Source organism: Mustela nivalis (assembly GCF_964662115.1).
Source record: "Mustela nivalis genome assembly, chromosome: 1".
Lineage (NCBI taxonomy): Eukaryota > Metazoa > Chordata > Mammalia > Carnivora > Mustelidae > Mustela > Mustela nivalis.
The window spans coordinates 139,500,935-139,516,520 of record NC_139020.1 but is presented as its reverse complement, the minus strand read 5'-3'; the positions used below and the strand labels follow the sequence as shown (position 1 = coordinate 139,516,520).

Genomic DNA, 15,586 nt, shown 5'->3' with positions numbered 1-15,586 from the left:
CATAGCTATAATAAAGGTGGGTTGAGGTAATGTGGCTTAAGTCACCAAGTTCTGCTCCACTTCCCAAGTACCTTTATCTCCCTCAATGACTAAATGCCACCATAATTACAAAAGGAGTATGAAACATCAAACCAATTTTACTTCCTTCTTTCAGAGAACTCATGACTTGGACATTTAGGAAAATTCCAATAATTTATTGCATCTCTGTAATAATACGAAGAAAAGAGAGCTATTAATAGATAATATGAAGAAAAGAGAGCTAAATGGATAGAAGGGGGTAATGATCAATGAGGCAAACTCCCAGTTTTATGTGTCTTCCTTCTCCTTATGTTGCATGGGAATGGTAAGCCTAGAGTTGTGCAATGCAATAACCTAGCCTAGCACAGAACAGCTACTCACCAAATGCTACTGGAAGATACAAAAGCAGGTGAAACATCAAAGAATTGTTTGACCTAGAGTATTAGGAAAATAGAGATCAGTGGTTCTCATATGGGGACAATTTTGCCACCCAGAAAACACCTAGCAACATATAGAGACATTTTTGGTTGTCACAACTAGAGAAGATGGTGCCTCTGAAATCTAGTGGGTAAAGGTGAGGATGCTGCCCAGCATCCTATAATATACAGGACAGCTTCCCCTCGCCCCAACAAAGAATTATCCTGTCCAAAATATCGATAGTGGCAGGGCTGAAAAACCCTGATACAGATGAAGGGTATTTGGGTATTGATACAGATCGATATATAGATACATATTGATATATTTATGTAAACATTTATTTCTCCATTTAATATAGTTCATATTTTTTTAAATCATATTTAATTACAAATTATTTGTACTACATGCCAGCAATACAAAGTGTTGCATTAGTACCACCAAAACCAAAGGAATTGGTGAGTCCAATACATCTTTTCTCAATTTTCCATTCCTGTGCCTTTAGTGGAACATAATTGAGATCAAATTCTGGTTCTGTACAATCCAGGTTTAAAGTAGGTGGTAGTTTTTGATAATAACAAGCCAGAGCAGTAAAAGCTGCCTCAACTGCCCCTGCAGCTCCCAACAGATGTCCTGTGGCTCCCTTAGTTGAAGAAACTGCAAGGGCAGGTGCATGGTCTTTGAAAAGATGTTTGATAGCTTTGTTTTCAGCAGCATCTCCCAATGGGGTGGAAGTAGCATGCGCGTTGACATAGGATATCTCTTCAGGTTGTACACCTGCATCTTTTACAGCTGCAGTCATACATCTAATAAAATAAGGAAAGAAGTTCATCAGAACTAAGTTTAATTTGAACACAGGAGTCTTTATATGGCTTATAAGAAAAAAATAAACATATATGCTAGGTGAAGAGAATCCTTTCCTCTAGTAACAGAACCCCAACTTGGATTACCAGATGAATTAGAATGCCACCTGCATGGGAATAAGGAGTAACCCCCAATACCCTGGACTGATTCAACACCATGAGATAAAGACACAGGCCTATAGGTTTTATAATCTCTAACAAAATATATTTCCATTTATTTGAATTGGTATTTTTCTCTGGAGGAAAAACCATGTTGACTCAAACCTAGAATAGTTTTTCTTCTAGGAATTTTTTATCAATGGGAGGGTGTGTATGTATGTAGTGTGTAGTGATTCCAAATGTGGTAAAAAATTGTATAACTGTGTTTTAATTTTTTCTCGCACATTTAAATGTAAAACTTGGCATATTTCTCAATAATCTAAAAATGTCTGCACCATTACTTTGGTGCTTCAAATAACTTTTCAAAATTCTATTTAGGCTGTAAGAATGCTAAATAAATGAAGTGCAAAACCAAACAAACAAATCAGAAAATAAAACATTTCTCTAGAAGAATCTTTGAAAACATCATCAACATCAACACCTTCTGTTTTAGTTCCTAATCTCTGGACTGCGTATATTTCCTTAAGAGGTAGCTCTGGTGTAATTTGAAGTGTGATGAAGGGTTTCACCTAAATAAAACTGTTCTTCATCTAGCTGGCTACTGTTTGACACTTCTAGCACCAACAATTTAGTAAAACTCAAAAGCATAATTCAGGGGCCAGTAAACTATGGCCCTGGCCAGATGCCTGTTGACCCTTGAATAATATGGCTTTGAAGAGTGTTGGGTCCACTTAAATGTGGATTTTTTATATTATTGTACTGTAGATGCATTTTTTCCTCCTTATGATTTTCTAAATAACTTTCTCTTTTTCCAGCTTACCTTATTGTAAGAAAACAATATAAAATACATACACAAAATACGTGTTCATTGACTGTTTATGTTATCAGTAAGGCTTTTTGTCAACAGTAGCCTATGAGTAAAGTTTGGGAGGAGTCAAAAGTTACACATGGAATTTTTGGTTGCACAGCGGGCCAGTGCCACTGACCCCTGCATTGTTCAAAGGTCAACTGTAGCTTCACTGGAGCACGTCCATTCATTTATATATTGTCTATGGCTACTTTCACACTAGAAGACAGATTTGAATTATTGTGACAGAGACCCTATGGCCCACAAAGCTGAAAGTACTATTTGTGCCTTTACAGAAAAGCTCTGCCAACCCCTGGCCAAGTAAACTGGTTAAAACATAATATGATCTAAGCAGGCTAATCCATTAGCTAACACATTAACAGGGATTTTTTTAACTTAACTATCTCTTCTGCGATATCAACTTGCTTTTCAAATTGTGGTTCTCAGACCAGCAGCATCAGCATCCGCTTGAGCTTGTTAGAAAGGCAGAATCTCTAGCACCACCCCAGGCCCAGAGTCAGAGTCTGCATTTTAATATCCCTGGGTGGTGAAAAGTTAGAAAGTACTGGTTTAGTAACAGCAGAACCCAGTTGAAATTGCATAGAGGCCAGACACACTAGAAGAAAGGGTTGACTTTGCTGTCTGAGATGATGAAGGGCCAAAGAGGAGGACTGTGGGAGGGAGCACTCTGACAGCTGTTAAGCACAACTGTAAGTATGAAAAATTGGCAACTCTTCACAACTTTACATGCCTTAACTAAAATCCAGTTTCTGTTAAGGATGTTCAAATGCTTTCAAATATTTCAAATATGTTAAAGCAAAGAATTCAAAACCATTTTGTTTACCACGGGCAGATACTACAATACTGGACTCCCTAATTTGAAAGTCTAATAAAATGTCTTTTTTGAAGAAATATTTTAAATAAAACTAGTCTTGGGGCACCTGGGTGGTATGGTAGGTTGAGCAGCCCACTCTTGGTTTCAGCTCAAGTTGTGATCTTGGCGTCCTAGGATCTTGGGATTCTTGCATCCATGTGGAGTCTGCTTGGGATTCTCTCCCTCGCCCTCTGCCCTTACCACCCCCACCCCTGTGCGCTCGCTCAAAAAGGTAAATAAATCTTGAAATTAAAAAAAACAAAACAAGTCTGTACCTTAAGGCACCTTCTCCTTCAGGGTCAGGCGCAGTTATGTGACCAGCATCACCTGAGAGTCCATAGCCCAAAATTTCTGCGTAGATCCGCGCCCCTCGTTCAATGGCATGATCATATTCTTCCAGCACCAGCACAGCTGCACCTTCTCCCATTACAAAACCATCTCTTTTGGGGTGAAATGGTCGACATGCCAACTTAGGATCAGGGTTTGTGCTCAGAGCACGGGCTCTGGAAAACCCAGCAAGAGATAAAGGACTAATGCAAGAATCTGTGCCTCCAGCCACCATCACATCAGCATCACCATGGGCTATAAATCTAAAGGAGTCTCCCACAGCATGAGCTCCTGTGGTACAGGCTGTAGACACTGCATGATTGGGGCCCTTGAGTTTATATCGAATGCTGACCTGGCCTGCTGCCATATTGACCAGAATCTTAGGGACAAAGAACGGGCTGACTTTACTATAACCTTTTGTCTGAAACATCAAAGCAGTTTCAGAAACAACTTCAAGAGGAACCATTCCCATGCCAATTGCAACTCCAGTCGCCACTTGATCAGCTTCTGATTGAGGGTGCCAGCCAGAATCTTTCATGGCTAACTCTGCAGCCCCAATGGCCATAATGGTTGGAGAAGACATGGACTTGACATCGGATTTGGACACAAAGTTTTGTTCATTGAACTGACCTTCATCACCACCTCTTGGCACATAAGCAGCAACACTGCAAGGGATATTCTTATACTCCTCACCGACCAGGGAAATAATTCCACTCTCTCCTCGGATGAGACGATCCCATACCAGCTGAGTTCCAACACCCAGAGGAGTCACTAAGCCAATGCCTGTAATGACAACCCGCCTACGAAATCTGAACGTTGGCACGGTTCCAGAAAACCTCCTTTTACTTCCTATTAGTCGCTGGCATAATCTTGGATATACATGAGGGATTGTCATTTTTAAGAAATTTTGCAAGCAGTTTGACAACATGATTGAGATTCGATCAGAAGCACATTCCTGTAACAGATCACAACACGTCCTGGAGGTAATCGCTGTTGTTTAGATACTTTATAGGCCTAACAAACGATAGCCGATTCCCTTCTGGTGCTCGGTGGGAGCTGTTAATGAAGACACGGAAAACAACGTTAACATCACTTTAATTTAGACTGATCATCAAACCGTTTGGAGTTCTCTTTTTAGACTGTTAAGTACCCTCAGACATTCCAAGACAGAGAGGTGAAATGATTCTTTTAATTCACAACAGAATTACACCAAGAAAAACAGGCAGTCCCAGCCTTTTATGGACTGCAGAAAGCATCCTTTATCAGGATTACCGAGGCCTTATTCCAGGTAGTATTTCTGGTGTCGATGACACAAAAAACACCAGGGCCTATCCTCTTGAAGCAGGGCTACGTGAACTTTATTGGTCTTCAAAAACATGGCGAAAACTAGGGCTTTAACCCAGGGCGGGGTTTGGGAGTGAGGGGGCGTGGCCAACTCCCCACACCGCCTCCCAAGCACCACTACACTCACACCCCCGAAGAAAGCACGCCCAGAGGAAAGGAAACTAGGCCCAGGCCACCAAACTCCCCCTCCCCGATTCAACCCACACCCGATGCGGCGGTGGAGGAGCAGAAGGAGAAGCGTAGCCAGCAGCAGATACCTTCACGAGGCCTCACGCCGGCCGCGCAGCCGCTGTCTGCACACGCCCGGCCGCTCATGCGCGCGCACGCGCTGTGTCTGAGCTGGGCGCGGCCGGGGGCCGTTCTTCCGCGTCACCTTGCTGGAGGTCAGACTGCGGGCGGCGGCGAGGCTCCGGTGGCGGGGGTGGAAACGCCCCTCTGCCGATCTCAGGGACAGGATGATAACCAAGAACGTGCCTGGGACGTGATGAGACAGATATTTTGCCCATCAGGAAAGGATTTTGGCGAGGGGAGGGGAGTAATGATGATATCCAAATATTTCTGTCTGCTGGGAAAAGGGACGCAGTCATAGTCTACTGAAGTCCTTGGAAAGAATTAAGGAAATTATTGTAGCCTCAAAGTTAGTACTCTGCCTCCCGAAGTTGTTTGTAATAGTAAAGTAGAACTAACCGAAGTGCCCGACATCTGGAAATGGGTTATTGTAGTACACCTAAAGGCTGTGCAGCCATTTAAAATAATTTTGTAAGTGAATATTATGCGGAAAGATGTTGAAACCATGTTAGGAGATATAGGTTACAAAATAGTATATTACACCTTTTAAAATGTGTGTGTGTGTGTGTGTGTGTGTGTCTTTTAAGATCTGCAAGGATGTACAATGATTGTGAAGTTCCCCCATTTTTGCTTAGTCTTATTTACTATCTCGTCTACAATAAATAATACTTTTGTAATAATAAAGCGTTTTTACTTTTTAAAAATTACTGGTTCTGGGGCAGGGCTCCAAATGCCATGTGTAATGTCTAACAACAATGGAGACAAAAATAGAAATTGTAGACATTTATTGCTAAGTGTCTAAAAAATACAGTAACTTCATTTGTTTAGAGCTGTATATCTATAAAGGAATATATAACATGAAATATTTTAAAAAAAAAGAAAGAAAGAAAGCAGCAAGATATTTATTTAGATGTCCTCTGTTGCTTATGTGCTATCCCAGGTGTGAGGTTTGTGTCCTTTTTTCTTTTTTAGATAAAGGATTGATGATATAATCTGCATCTGATCCTCCCAGCCATATTTGTTTCTTTCTGAACAGTGTGTCTTAAAATGATTGTTTCTGAGTGCTCTCCCTTCATTCTCAGTTCTAGAGAATTTTGGTTAAGTTTATCTTTTCCTGGTTAGTACTAGACTTAAACGAGTTTTGAAATATACTTTGCGTAAAATAATTTAGGAAAGCCCATTATGACCTTGAGTCTTTTTTTTTTTTTTAAGATTTTGTTTATTTATTTGACAGAAATTACAAGTAGATGGAGAGGCAGGCAGAGAGAGAGGGGCGGGGGGGAAGCAGGCTCCCCGCTGAGCAGAGAGCCTGATGCGGCACTCCATCCCAGGACCCTGAGATCATGACCTGAGCTGAAGGCAGCGGCTTAACCCACTGAGCCATCCAGGCACCCTGATCTTGAGTCTTGATCCAAGGCCTATTCAGTTACTTCTTAGCATGACTTTATTCATTAGTTTTAAGAGGAATTAAACACATGTTGTTATAAAATAACTAAAACTTGAGAGAATTATCCAAACCTGCTGTCCCTTTTCATTGTTATGGAATATGTTGAAATTACAATGTGAAAGGATCTACAATATAGTTTTTGAACCCAAACTCCTATGAAACATACAGTTTTAATGTGCTGTTTTTTCTCTCTTGTAATAGCACATGATTATCTTGGATAAGAAGTGACAAATCAGTTAAAATCTTGTAGAAAAGTAAAACCACCAAAAAGTCATTTAATTTTTATTTCTACTTCTGATCTCCTTTCCTTTGGTTTGGAAAGGGGTAAGAATGTCTATGATACTGCAATAGCCACAAAATGATTTAGTACTGTATTTCTTGCTGGTGATGGTGATGCTGATGCTGATATAACCACGGCTGTAAACTCATTGTAACATCCATGAAAGCAAGGCCTGTGCTTATCTACTTCACTGCTTCACAGTACTCAGCACAGTGCCAGGCATTTGGTAGTCACTCCATAAATATTTGGTGAATGACTGAATTATGAAATGAATGAATAAACACATACACTTTATTGGTTAGTATATATGCAGTGCTTTGTGTGTGTGTGTGTGTGTGTGTGTGTGTGTGTTTTTACCAAATGACTTTATTTTTCTTTTCACAGTAACGTTTTTGTTTCATCAGTTCTAGGGCTGTCTGTGTGTAAGGTATGATCATAAGTTTTGTCTTTCCTACTTCTTTAACAAGCTCTTAAGTCCTCCATCACACTACTTTGTATAAACAGGTGCTCAATAAATGTTGGTTAGTCACTTAATGCACTCACACAATAGTGAATCACCATACCAATTCCTCAAAGGCTTCACCTCCTCTCCCTGTTACAGACTTTAATCCCAGCGAAATTTAATGGGTTTTTTCTTTTTTCTATTCCATTTAAGAGTAGTGCCCCCATGTGTCAACTCTAACAATGGTGTGCTTAATAAAGCTGGAATCTTAAAAAAAAATTTTTTTTGAATTATTATTTTGGAGGAAAAAAAAATCAAGTAAAGGAATGGAAAGTTCAATGCTAATTTAAAACTAAAACACCCTTGAGTTGACACGATGTTAAAAAGTATAAAGAGATTAAGAGTAGCCTACTATCTTCAACTTTTCTAAAGGAACTGAAAAATCAAAATATTTTCAACTTGACTTAGTAGAAGAAGCAGACAGGGAAAACAATGAGTTGAAGTCACTTATAATAAACTCTCTTAACCAGCTGCATAAATGGTGATATCCAAGAGAGACTGTACTTAAGAACTTCAACAGGAGTATTGGTAAATAGTAATTTGGAATGCTTTAAATTTCAGGTGACTTAAACAATAACTTACTGAATTACCCTCAAAATGATTTCTATGATTCCTTGGATTGCATTATCACCAGCATGAACTTTATGGCATTGGTTTTCACACTGTGTTTGCATATTCCCCACAAAGATACCTGGTGACCATTACTTCTGTTAAGGCACAGGCTAAGCTGATGGCATTCTGCCCACCCCCCCCTCACTCCCCCGCTTAAATTCTACAGCATATCCACTTTTTGTGCTTTCTACGTACTGGGTTTCCTCCTAAAAATTTATTTGAAAGAGAACAAAAAGTGGTGTTACTTTAAAAAAAAAAAGTCAAAATACTATATAGTATATAATAACTTGAAGCTATTATAAGGATAAATGTGAAAAAAGAAATTCCAATTAAGGTGAATGTAGTTTTTTGTGTTGTTTTGTTTTACAGAGAGAGAGACAGTGAGAGGGAACACAAGCAGGGGTGGTGGGAGAGGGAGAAGCAGGCTTCCCGGCCAAGGAGGGAGCCGGATGATAGGCTCAATCCCAGGACCCTGGGATCATAACCCGAGCCGAAGGCAGACACTTAACAACTGAGCCACCCAGGTGCCCCCTAAGGTGATATAGTTTGTGGTTAGAGACACCTAGCTATAATTCTAGGCCCCCTTCCCCACACCTTTCTATCCTTAGAGTTGTGGGTGGTACATGAAGAGCTAGGGACATTTCCCAGCCCTCCCTCTTTTCTCTAGATGGGGCTTCATTTTCTCCAATTATATGGTAGAGAAAATGCTGTATGTCATTTTGGGCCCATGTGGTTAAGAAGCAGGTATGCCTTCTTTTTGCCCAACCACTAAATGCAGAAGTCTCTGAGGCCTTAGGGCAGGAGTTAGCAAACTACAGGCCAATTCCAGCAGGCTGTCCATTTTTGTAAAGTGTCATGGGAATGCGGCCATGACCATTCATATTAAAGTACCATCTACAGAACTACAAGTGCAGAGGCAGAATTAAAGAGTTGAAACAGAGACCCTATGGCCACAAAGCCTTAAACATCACAATCCGGCCCTTTACAAAACTGTTGACCTCTATTCTACAGGATCGAAGAAGCCTGGGAGCCTGAATCATTACATGGAGGAAAGCAGCCCATTGATTAATGACCCCTGCTTTTTAAACTGCTATGTGAACAAGAAATTTCTCTTGTGTTAAGTCACTAGAAATTTTAATTACAGAAGCTAGTTACATACTATTGGTTAAACACACTGGTCTTGGAAGCTGTTCCAAAAAGCTACATATTAAAAACTTTTCCTGCATATCTAGCAGATGAATGGTAATTGAAGCACATGGCTTGGCTCAAGGTCTTGCTCTGAGATACTGGAAGAAAACTTCAAATTTAAGAAGCAAACAGATAAATCATCAAGAACATTTAAATAAGCAACTTACGCAAATAACTTACCTTAAAAATACAAGGTCAAGAGAATATTTGTTGAAGTTTGAAAGATATGTCTGCAAAGAAGGAAGCCATTGGTAAAGCACATTTTCAAGGACATGGTGAAGCAGAGAATAGATTAAAGAAGTTAGGATTCATCTTCTAAAAGGAATGAAGGACATTAATGACATGATCTACCTATGAAGCAAAGTCACAAAATAACACCTGCCCTTACCATGTGAGATGCATTTTTTTACTGCCAACCGCCCCCTCCCATTTTATTCTATTCTATTTTGTCCTTATGGTATATATGCTGGTCACCACACGGTAAGTTGAGTCCACAACCCACTACGTTGCAACCTGGGTTTGAAAACTAATTCTCGGGGCGCCTGGGTGGCTCAGTGGGTTAAAGCCTCTACTCAGGTCATGATCCCAGGGTCCTGAGATCGAGTCCCCCATCGAGCCTCATCCGGCTCTCTGCTCAGCAGGGAGCCTGCTCCCCCCCCCCCCACACACACACACCCTCACCCCGCCTGCCTCCCTGCCTACTTGTGATCTCTGTCAAATAAATAGAAATCTTTAAAAAAAAAAAAAAAAACTAATTCTTTATAGAGACGTCATGCTATTTGAACTGGCACTTATGAAAAAGATTTTTCCATCATTCATCTAATTCTAAAAAGAATCTATATATACCAGAAACCCATAGAGTTTACAGACACCCATTTTAAACATTTGTTTTATACAAGGTTTTAAGCATTTGTCGCTCGGTCCTTCTGGGGTCTTTCATCCACACTTATCTAGGAACACCGAGCAGTCTTCGAGGAGGAAGCTGTAAGACTGTTTTGTCTGGGGGGAAAGGGGTGGTTGTACTACGGCGTTTTCCCACCTTCTTGGCTGGATCAATGGAAGACCACACTTAGGCGCGGAAGGAGCGGGGTTTCTGGGCCAAACTGGCCAGCGTGGGCCAGCATCTCCCTGCCCCACCCAGCTAAAGCCCCCGGGCCCTGACAACCAAGCACCCCGCCCCTTCTTTCTGATCGAAGCCCGAGGCCCTGGCGATGACGCCAGGTTTGGACTCCAGGTCCAAACCCCCGACGGTCCCAGAGACGCCCGCAGCCCGCCGGGCTGAGGCCACCCCCGCCCCAGCCCCTGCCCCTGCCCCTCCCCGCCGAGCCCGCGACCTCCGGGTCGAGTGCCCCGCCCCTCCCGGCTCGCCGCAGAGGAGGCAGCGCGCTGTAGCGCCTGCTCAGTGCGGGACGCGGCGCGCGAGGGGCGGTGACGGCCGCGGGCGCTCAAGCATGGCGGCAGCGGCGCTGGGCGGCTCGTCGGGTTCCGCGTCCCCGGCGGTGGCCGAGCTGTGCCAGAACACCCCGGAGACCTTTCTGGAGGCCTCCAAGCTGTTGCTTACCTATGCGGACAACATCCTCAGGTGCGGGGCTGAGGAGTCGCGCGGAGGGGAGAGAGGGTGCCACGGCGGACGGTGAGGGGGCGCCTGGTTGGCCTGGGTTTAGGGGTGCCCGCTCGGGCCCCGAAGGGTGGCGAGGCCAAAAGGGACTGGGGTCTGAACCGGCCTTGGCTCAGTATCGGAGCCCACGGGCCAGGGGCCTCGAGACCCCGTCTGGCTACTCCCTCCCGAGAAGAGTAAGTTTCTTTGCACTTGTGACTTGGCACGTAATGTCGGGGTGTTCTAGGATAAACCGGAGGTCGCGGGGATGGCGCAGGGTGGAGGAAGGTGAGAAGGCGTACCATAAACATTTGCCTCCTTTCGGGTTAGCTGTCTTAATGTCAGCACAGAAACGGTAACAGTGTTTCATTCCCAATGCGTGGATTTTACCGAACAGAGTGCCTTAGCCACAGGCTTATGAGAAGTTAGTCTCGACAAAATCCTCGCCCCAACGTTTTGTGACTACCTTAATATTAAAGCCCACTACTACTGAAGTGGTGGGGGATTTACATTTTTATGGTCTTTTCCTGCCCGCTTTTGTTGGTTGAAATATTATTAACCATATTAAAGTTATAATTTTCATATTGATGCCGGTATTCTGCTTTTCAACATGACCTTTTAAATAAGAATTGATAAAGGTTACCTTGGCTGAGAGTAATTTGTTTCATTCTCTTGTGAGCAAAAGTACACTTGTAGATCCTTAAGGGACCTTACAGGTTTGGGGAATTGGGATGCAAGTTTGATTATTCATTTTGAATCATTATCTGCTTCAGTTCTTAGATCAAATCATGTAGTGGCTTGTGTGGGGGAGGGAAATGGAACCGAGGGTAAAAAAAGAGCTCCAGCTGCCAGGTACTTGTGGGGTTACCTTATTCATCAGGTCACCCTGAGAGGTACTCTCGCCCACCTCACCCCTTGGTGCACTTTTTCTTCTAAGTGGCGGGTATATTGGCATGAAGTCTAAAAGGAAATTCTTAGTTTGAAGGTTATAGATTTGATGTGACCCAATTTTAGAGACAGTGGTTACAAATGTAGTGTTTTAACCCACGGTATTTCATTGTTCATGGCAATATATTGTTCATAGAGGTAGCATTAAGAATTTTAAAAAGTAAATTGAAGGAAAAATGAGCCTTTATTATATGCCAAATGCCATAAGGGATGTGCAGCATGTGTAGTGTACACAGCTACACATTGTGACCTATGTGGAGACTGCCTTTCTCCTCTGTGACACCTTCTCAACTCACCTCTACCTTGTGAGGTCTAACAGGTTTTCAAAGCACAGGGATGCCAATAGACTCTGCATGAATGAACTCATAAGCTGAGTCCTCTAGGTCTTACTGAGCTGGGACCTCCAAACTGGAAAGCCACCAAACTATTTAAATCCCATTATTCAGAAAAGGGAAGTGGCCTTGAAATAGGATTCACTTCTGCTTTTAATCTAGTGAAACCCAAAATACTAAGATCAAGGTGTTTTGAGGAAGGAAAACTTTGCATGCAAATAATGACTTGGCATCATAATTACCAATATGAATATTTATCAAACTCTTAGAAGAAGCCTTGGCATGCTGTCAGTTCATTTTACTGTCTTTCGTATGGCTTGTGTTTCTGATCTGATTTCTGTTTCTGATTCAAAGGGTATTGAATTAGGAATCTGGAACTCATAATTGAAGATGGTATGAAAAGCTACCCTTGTTAGTTTAAGTACAGGTATACCTTGTTTTATTGCTCTTCACTTTATTGTGCTTTGCAAATACTGGCTTTTTGTTTGTTTTGTTTTTTACAAATTGAAGTTTTGTGGTGTTTGAGTGAGTCTGTTGGTTCCATTTTTTTCCAATAGCACACTGTGTATCTCTGTGTCACATTTTGGTAATTCTTTTAATATTAAAACTTTTTCATTGTTATATTTGTTTTGGTGACCTGTGATCAGTGAGCTCTTTCAGTTAATTGAAATATAGTTTACACACAATGTTACATTAGTTTCACTAGTACAACATAGTGATTCTACAAGTCTATACATTTTGTAGTGCTCACAAGTGTAGTTGTCATCTATCACATACAGTTCTATTATAACACCATTAACTATATTCCTTATATGTATCTCTTATCTCCATGACTTTTTTTTTTAAACTGAGCTCTGTCCAGTGTGGGGCTTGAACTCATGACCCCAAGATGAAGAGTGACATGCTCTACTGACTGAGCCAGCCAGGCGCCCCACCCCCACACCCGTGACTTACTTATTCTAGAACTGGAAGCCTATATCTCCCACTCCCCTTCACCCATTTTGCCTATCTTACATTTCCCCCTCCACCCCTGCAACCATCTTTTGTACTCTGTTTATATGTGTTTGATTCTAATTTTTGTTTGTTTTTTTTTATCCACATAGAGGTGAAATTATGTGGTATTTGTCTTTCTCTTTTTGACTGACTTCTCTTATCATAATGCCATCTATCTAGGTCCATCCATGTTGTTGCAGATGATAAGATCTCATTCTTTTTATGGCTGAATAATATTCCATTGTGGTTATGTATACCACATCTTCTTTCTTCTGTGATCAGTTATCTTTGATGTTAATACTGTTTTAGGATGCACCAACTGCACCTACATAAGATGGTAGACTTAATCTATAAATGCTGTTTGTGTTTTGACTGCTCCACCCATTGGCCCTTCTCCTGTCCCTCTCTCTTCCTTAGGCGTCCCTGTGTCCTTACACACAATAATTATTGAAATTAGGCCCATCAGTAACCCTGCAGTGGCCAGGTGTTGCAGTGAAAGGAAGGGCTGCACGTCTCTCAGTTTAAACCCAAAACTATAAGTAATTCAGCTTAGTGAAGGCATGTCAAAATCCATGATAGCCCAAAAGGTAGGCCTATTGTACCAAACAGCCAAGTTGCAAATGCAAAAGAGAAGTTCTTGTTTTGTTTTCTGTTTTTTGGTTTTTGGTTTTTTAAGAGAAGTGCTTTAAGGAGATTAAAAGTGCTACTCCAGTGAACACACAAATGATGAGAAGGCAAAACAGCCTTATTGCTACTAATGGAAGAAGTTTTAGTGGTCTAGATAGAGGATGAAGCCAACCACAACATTTTCCTAAAACCAAAGCCTAATCCTGAGCAAGGCCCTACCTCTTCAGTTCTCTGAAGGTTGAGAGAGGTGAGAAAACTGAAGAAGAAAAGTTGCAGGTTAGTTGAGGTCAGTCAATGAGGTGTAAGGAGAGAGGTTGTTTCCATAACACAAAAGAGCAGCAAATAGCAGCAAGTGCTGATGAGAAGCTGCAAGTTATCCAGAAGACCTAGCTAAGGTGATTCATGAAGATGGCTACACTACAACAGATTTTCAGTGTAGACCAGATAGCCTTTTATTGGAAGAAGATGCCATCTAAAATCTCATAGCTAGAAAAGAGAAGTCAATATCTGACTTCAAAAGACAGGTTGATGTTATGTTAGGGGTTAATACAGCTGGTGACTTTACGTTGAAGTCCGTCTTATTAACCACGCTGAAAATCCTAGGGCCCTTAAGAATTATGCCAAATCTATTTGGCCTATACTCTGTAAATGGAAAAAACAAAGCCTGGATGATAGCACATCTATTTGCTATGCAATTTACTGACTGCCACTGTTGAGACCTGCTCAGGAAAAAAGATTTCATTCAAAATACTCCTCATTAACAATGCACCTGGTCACCTAAGAGCTCTGATGGAAATGTACAGTAACATAATGTTGTTTTCATGCCTGCTAACATCCATTCTGCAACACCCATTCTGCAACACCCGTTCTGCAACCCATAGATCAAGGAGTCATTTGGACTTTCAAGTCTTTAATGATTACATTTTGTAGAGCTATAGCTGCCATAGATAATAATTCCTCTGATGGATCGGGACAAAGTAAGTTGACAAACTTTTAGAAAGGATTCCTCATTCTAGATACCATTAACATTTGTGATTCATGGAAGGGGGTCAAAATATCAACCTTATTAGGCATTTGGAAGAAATAGATTCCAACCCTCATGGATGACTTTGAGGAAAGACTTCAGTGGAGGAGGGAACTACAAATGTGGTGGAAATGCAAGAGAACTCAAATTAGAAGTGGAACCTATAGGGGCACCTGGGTGGCTCAGTGGGTTAAGCCTCTGCCCTCAGCTGGGGTCAAGATCCCAGGGTCCTGGGATCAAGCCCCGCCTTGGGCTCTCTGCTCAGCCGGGGAGCCTGCTTCCCTTCCCCTCTCTCTCTGCCTGCTTCTCTGCCTACTTGTGATCTATATCTGTCAAATAAATAAATAAAATCTTTTAAAAAAAAAAAGTGGAGCCTACAGATACAGCTAAATTGCTGCAATCTCTTGATAAAACTTTCATGGATGAAGAGTTGCTTCTTATGGATTAGCAAAGGAAGTGGTGTCCTGATATGGAATCTGCTGGTGAAGATGCTGTGAAGATTGTTGATATGACAAAAAAGAATTTAGACTATAACATAGTTTGTTGATAAAGCAGCAACAGGGTTTGAGGGGACTGACTCCAATTTTGGAAGATGTTCTATCAAACAGCATTGCATGTTACAGAGAAATTGTTCATGAAAGAAAGGGTCAATTGATACAGCAAACTTCATTGTCTTGTTTTAGGAAATTGCCCCACCGACACCAGCCTTTAGCAGCCATCAACATTGAGGCAAACCCTCCACCAGCAAAAAGATTACAATTCACTGAAAATTCGTATGGTAGTTAACATTTTTTAGCATTAAAGTATGTTTAATTAAGGTATGTACAATTTTTAAAAACATAATGCTATTAAACACTTAATAGACTACCGAATAGTATAAACATAACTTTTGTATGGAGTGGGAAATTTTAAAAATTCGTTTGACTTGCTTTAGTATAATGTTCACTTTATTACAGTGGTCT

The 15,586-nt window shown here is 41.5% G+C and overlaps 2 protein-coding genes across 4 annotated transcripts in view; one reads left to right on the top strand and one right to left on the bottom strand.

Moving 5' to 3' along the window:
• Positions 1-755: 755 nt before the first annotated feature.
• OXSM (3-oxoacyl-ACP synthase, mitochondrial) lies at positions 756-5,133 on the bottom strand. Of its 2 annotated transcripts, none has more exons than XM_082712806.1 (3): positions 5,044-5,133; positions 3,391-4,498; positions 756-1,238 (listed from the first exon to the last, which is right to left on the bottom strand). In XM_082712806.1, the coding sequence occupies exons 2-3, from the start codon at positions 4,368-4,370 to the stop codon at positions 836-838; spliced, it is 1,383 nt and encodes a 460-aa protein (XP_082568932.1). In that variant the 5' UTR covers positions 4,371-4,498; positions 5,044-5,133; the 3' UTR covers positions 756-835. The 2 variants fall into 2 exon arrangements, with proteins under 2 accessions (XP_082568932.1, XP_082568933.1); XM_082712807.1 differs by having other exon boundaries at positions 4,993-5,081.
• A 5,024-nt stretch (positions 5,134-10,157) lies between these two features.
• The window catches only part of NGLY1 (N-glycanase 1), a 56,600-nt gene continuing 51,171 nt past the window's right edge, over positions 10,158-15,586 (top strand). Inside the window, exon 1 of one of the 2 annotated variants that reach the window (XM_082712623.1) lies at positions 10,158-10,685. In XM_082712623.1, the coding sequence (XP_082568749.1) occupies positions 10,315-10,685 (371 nt within the window). In that variant the 5' untranslated portion in view covers positions 10,158-10,314. The remainder of the gene's footprint in view (positions 10,686-15,586) is intronic. The other variant, XM_082712624.1, reaches the window with a different exon arrangement.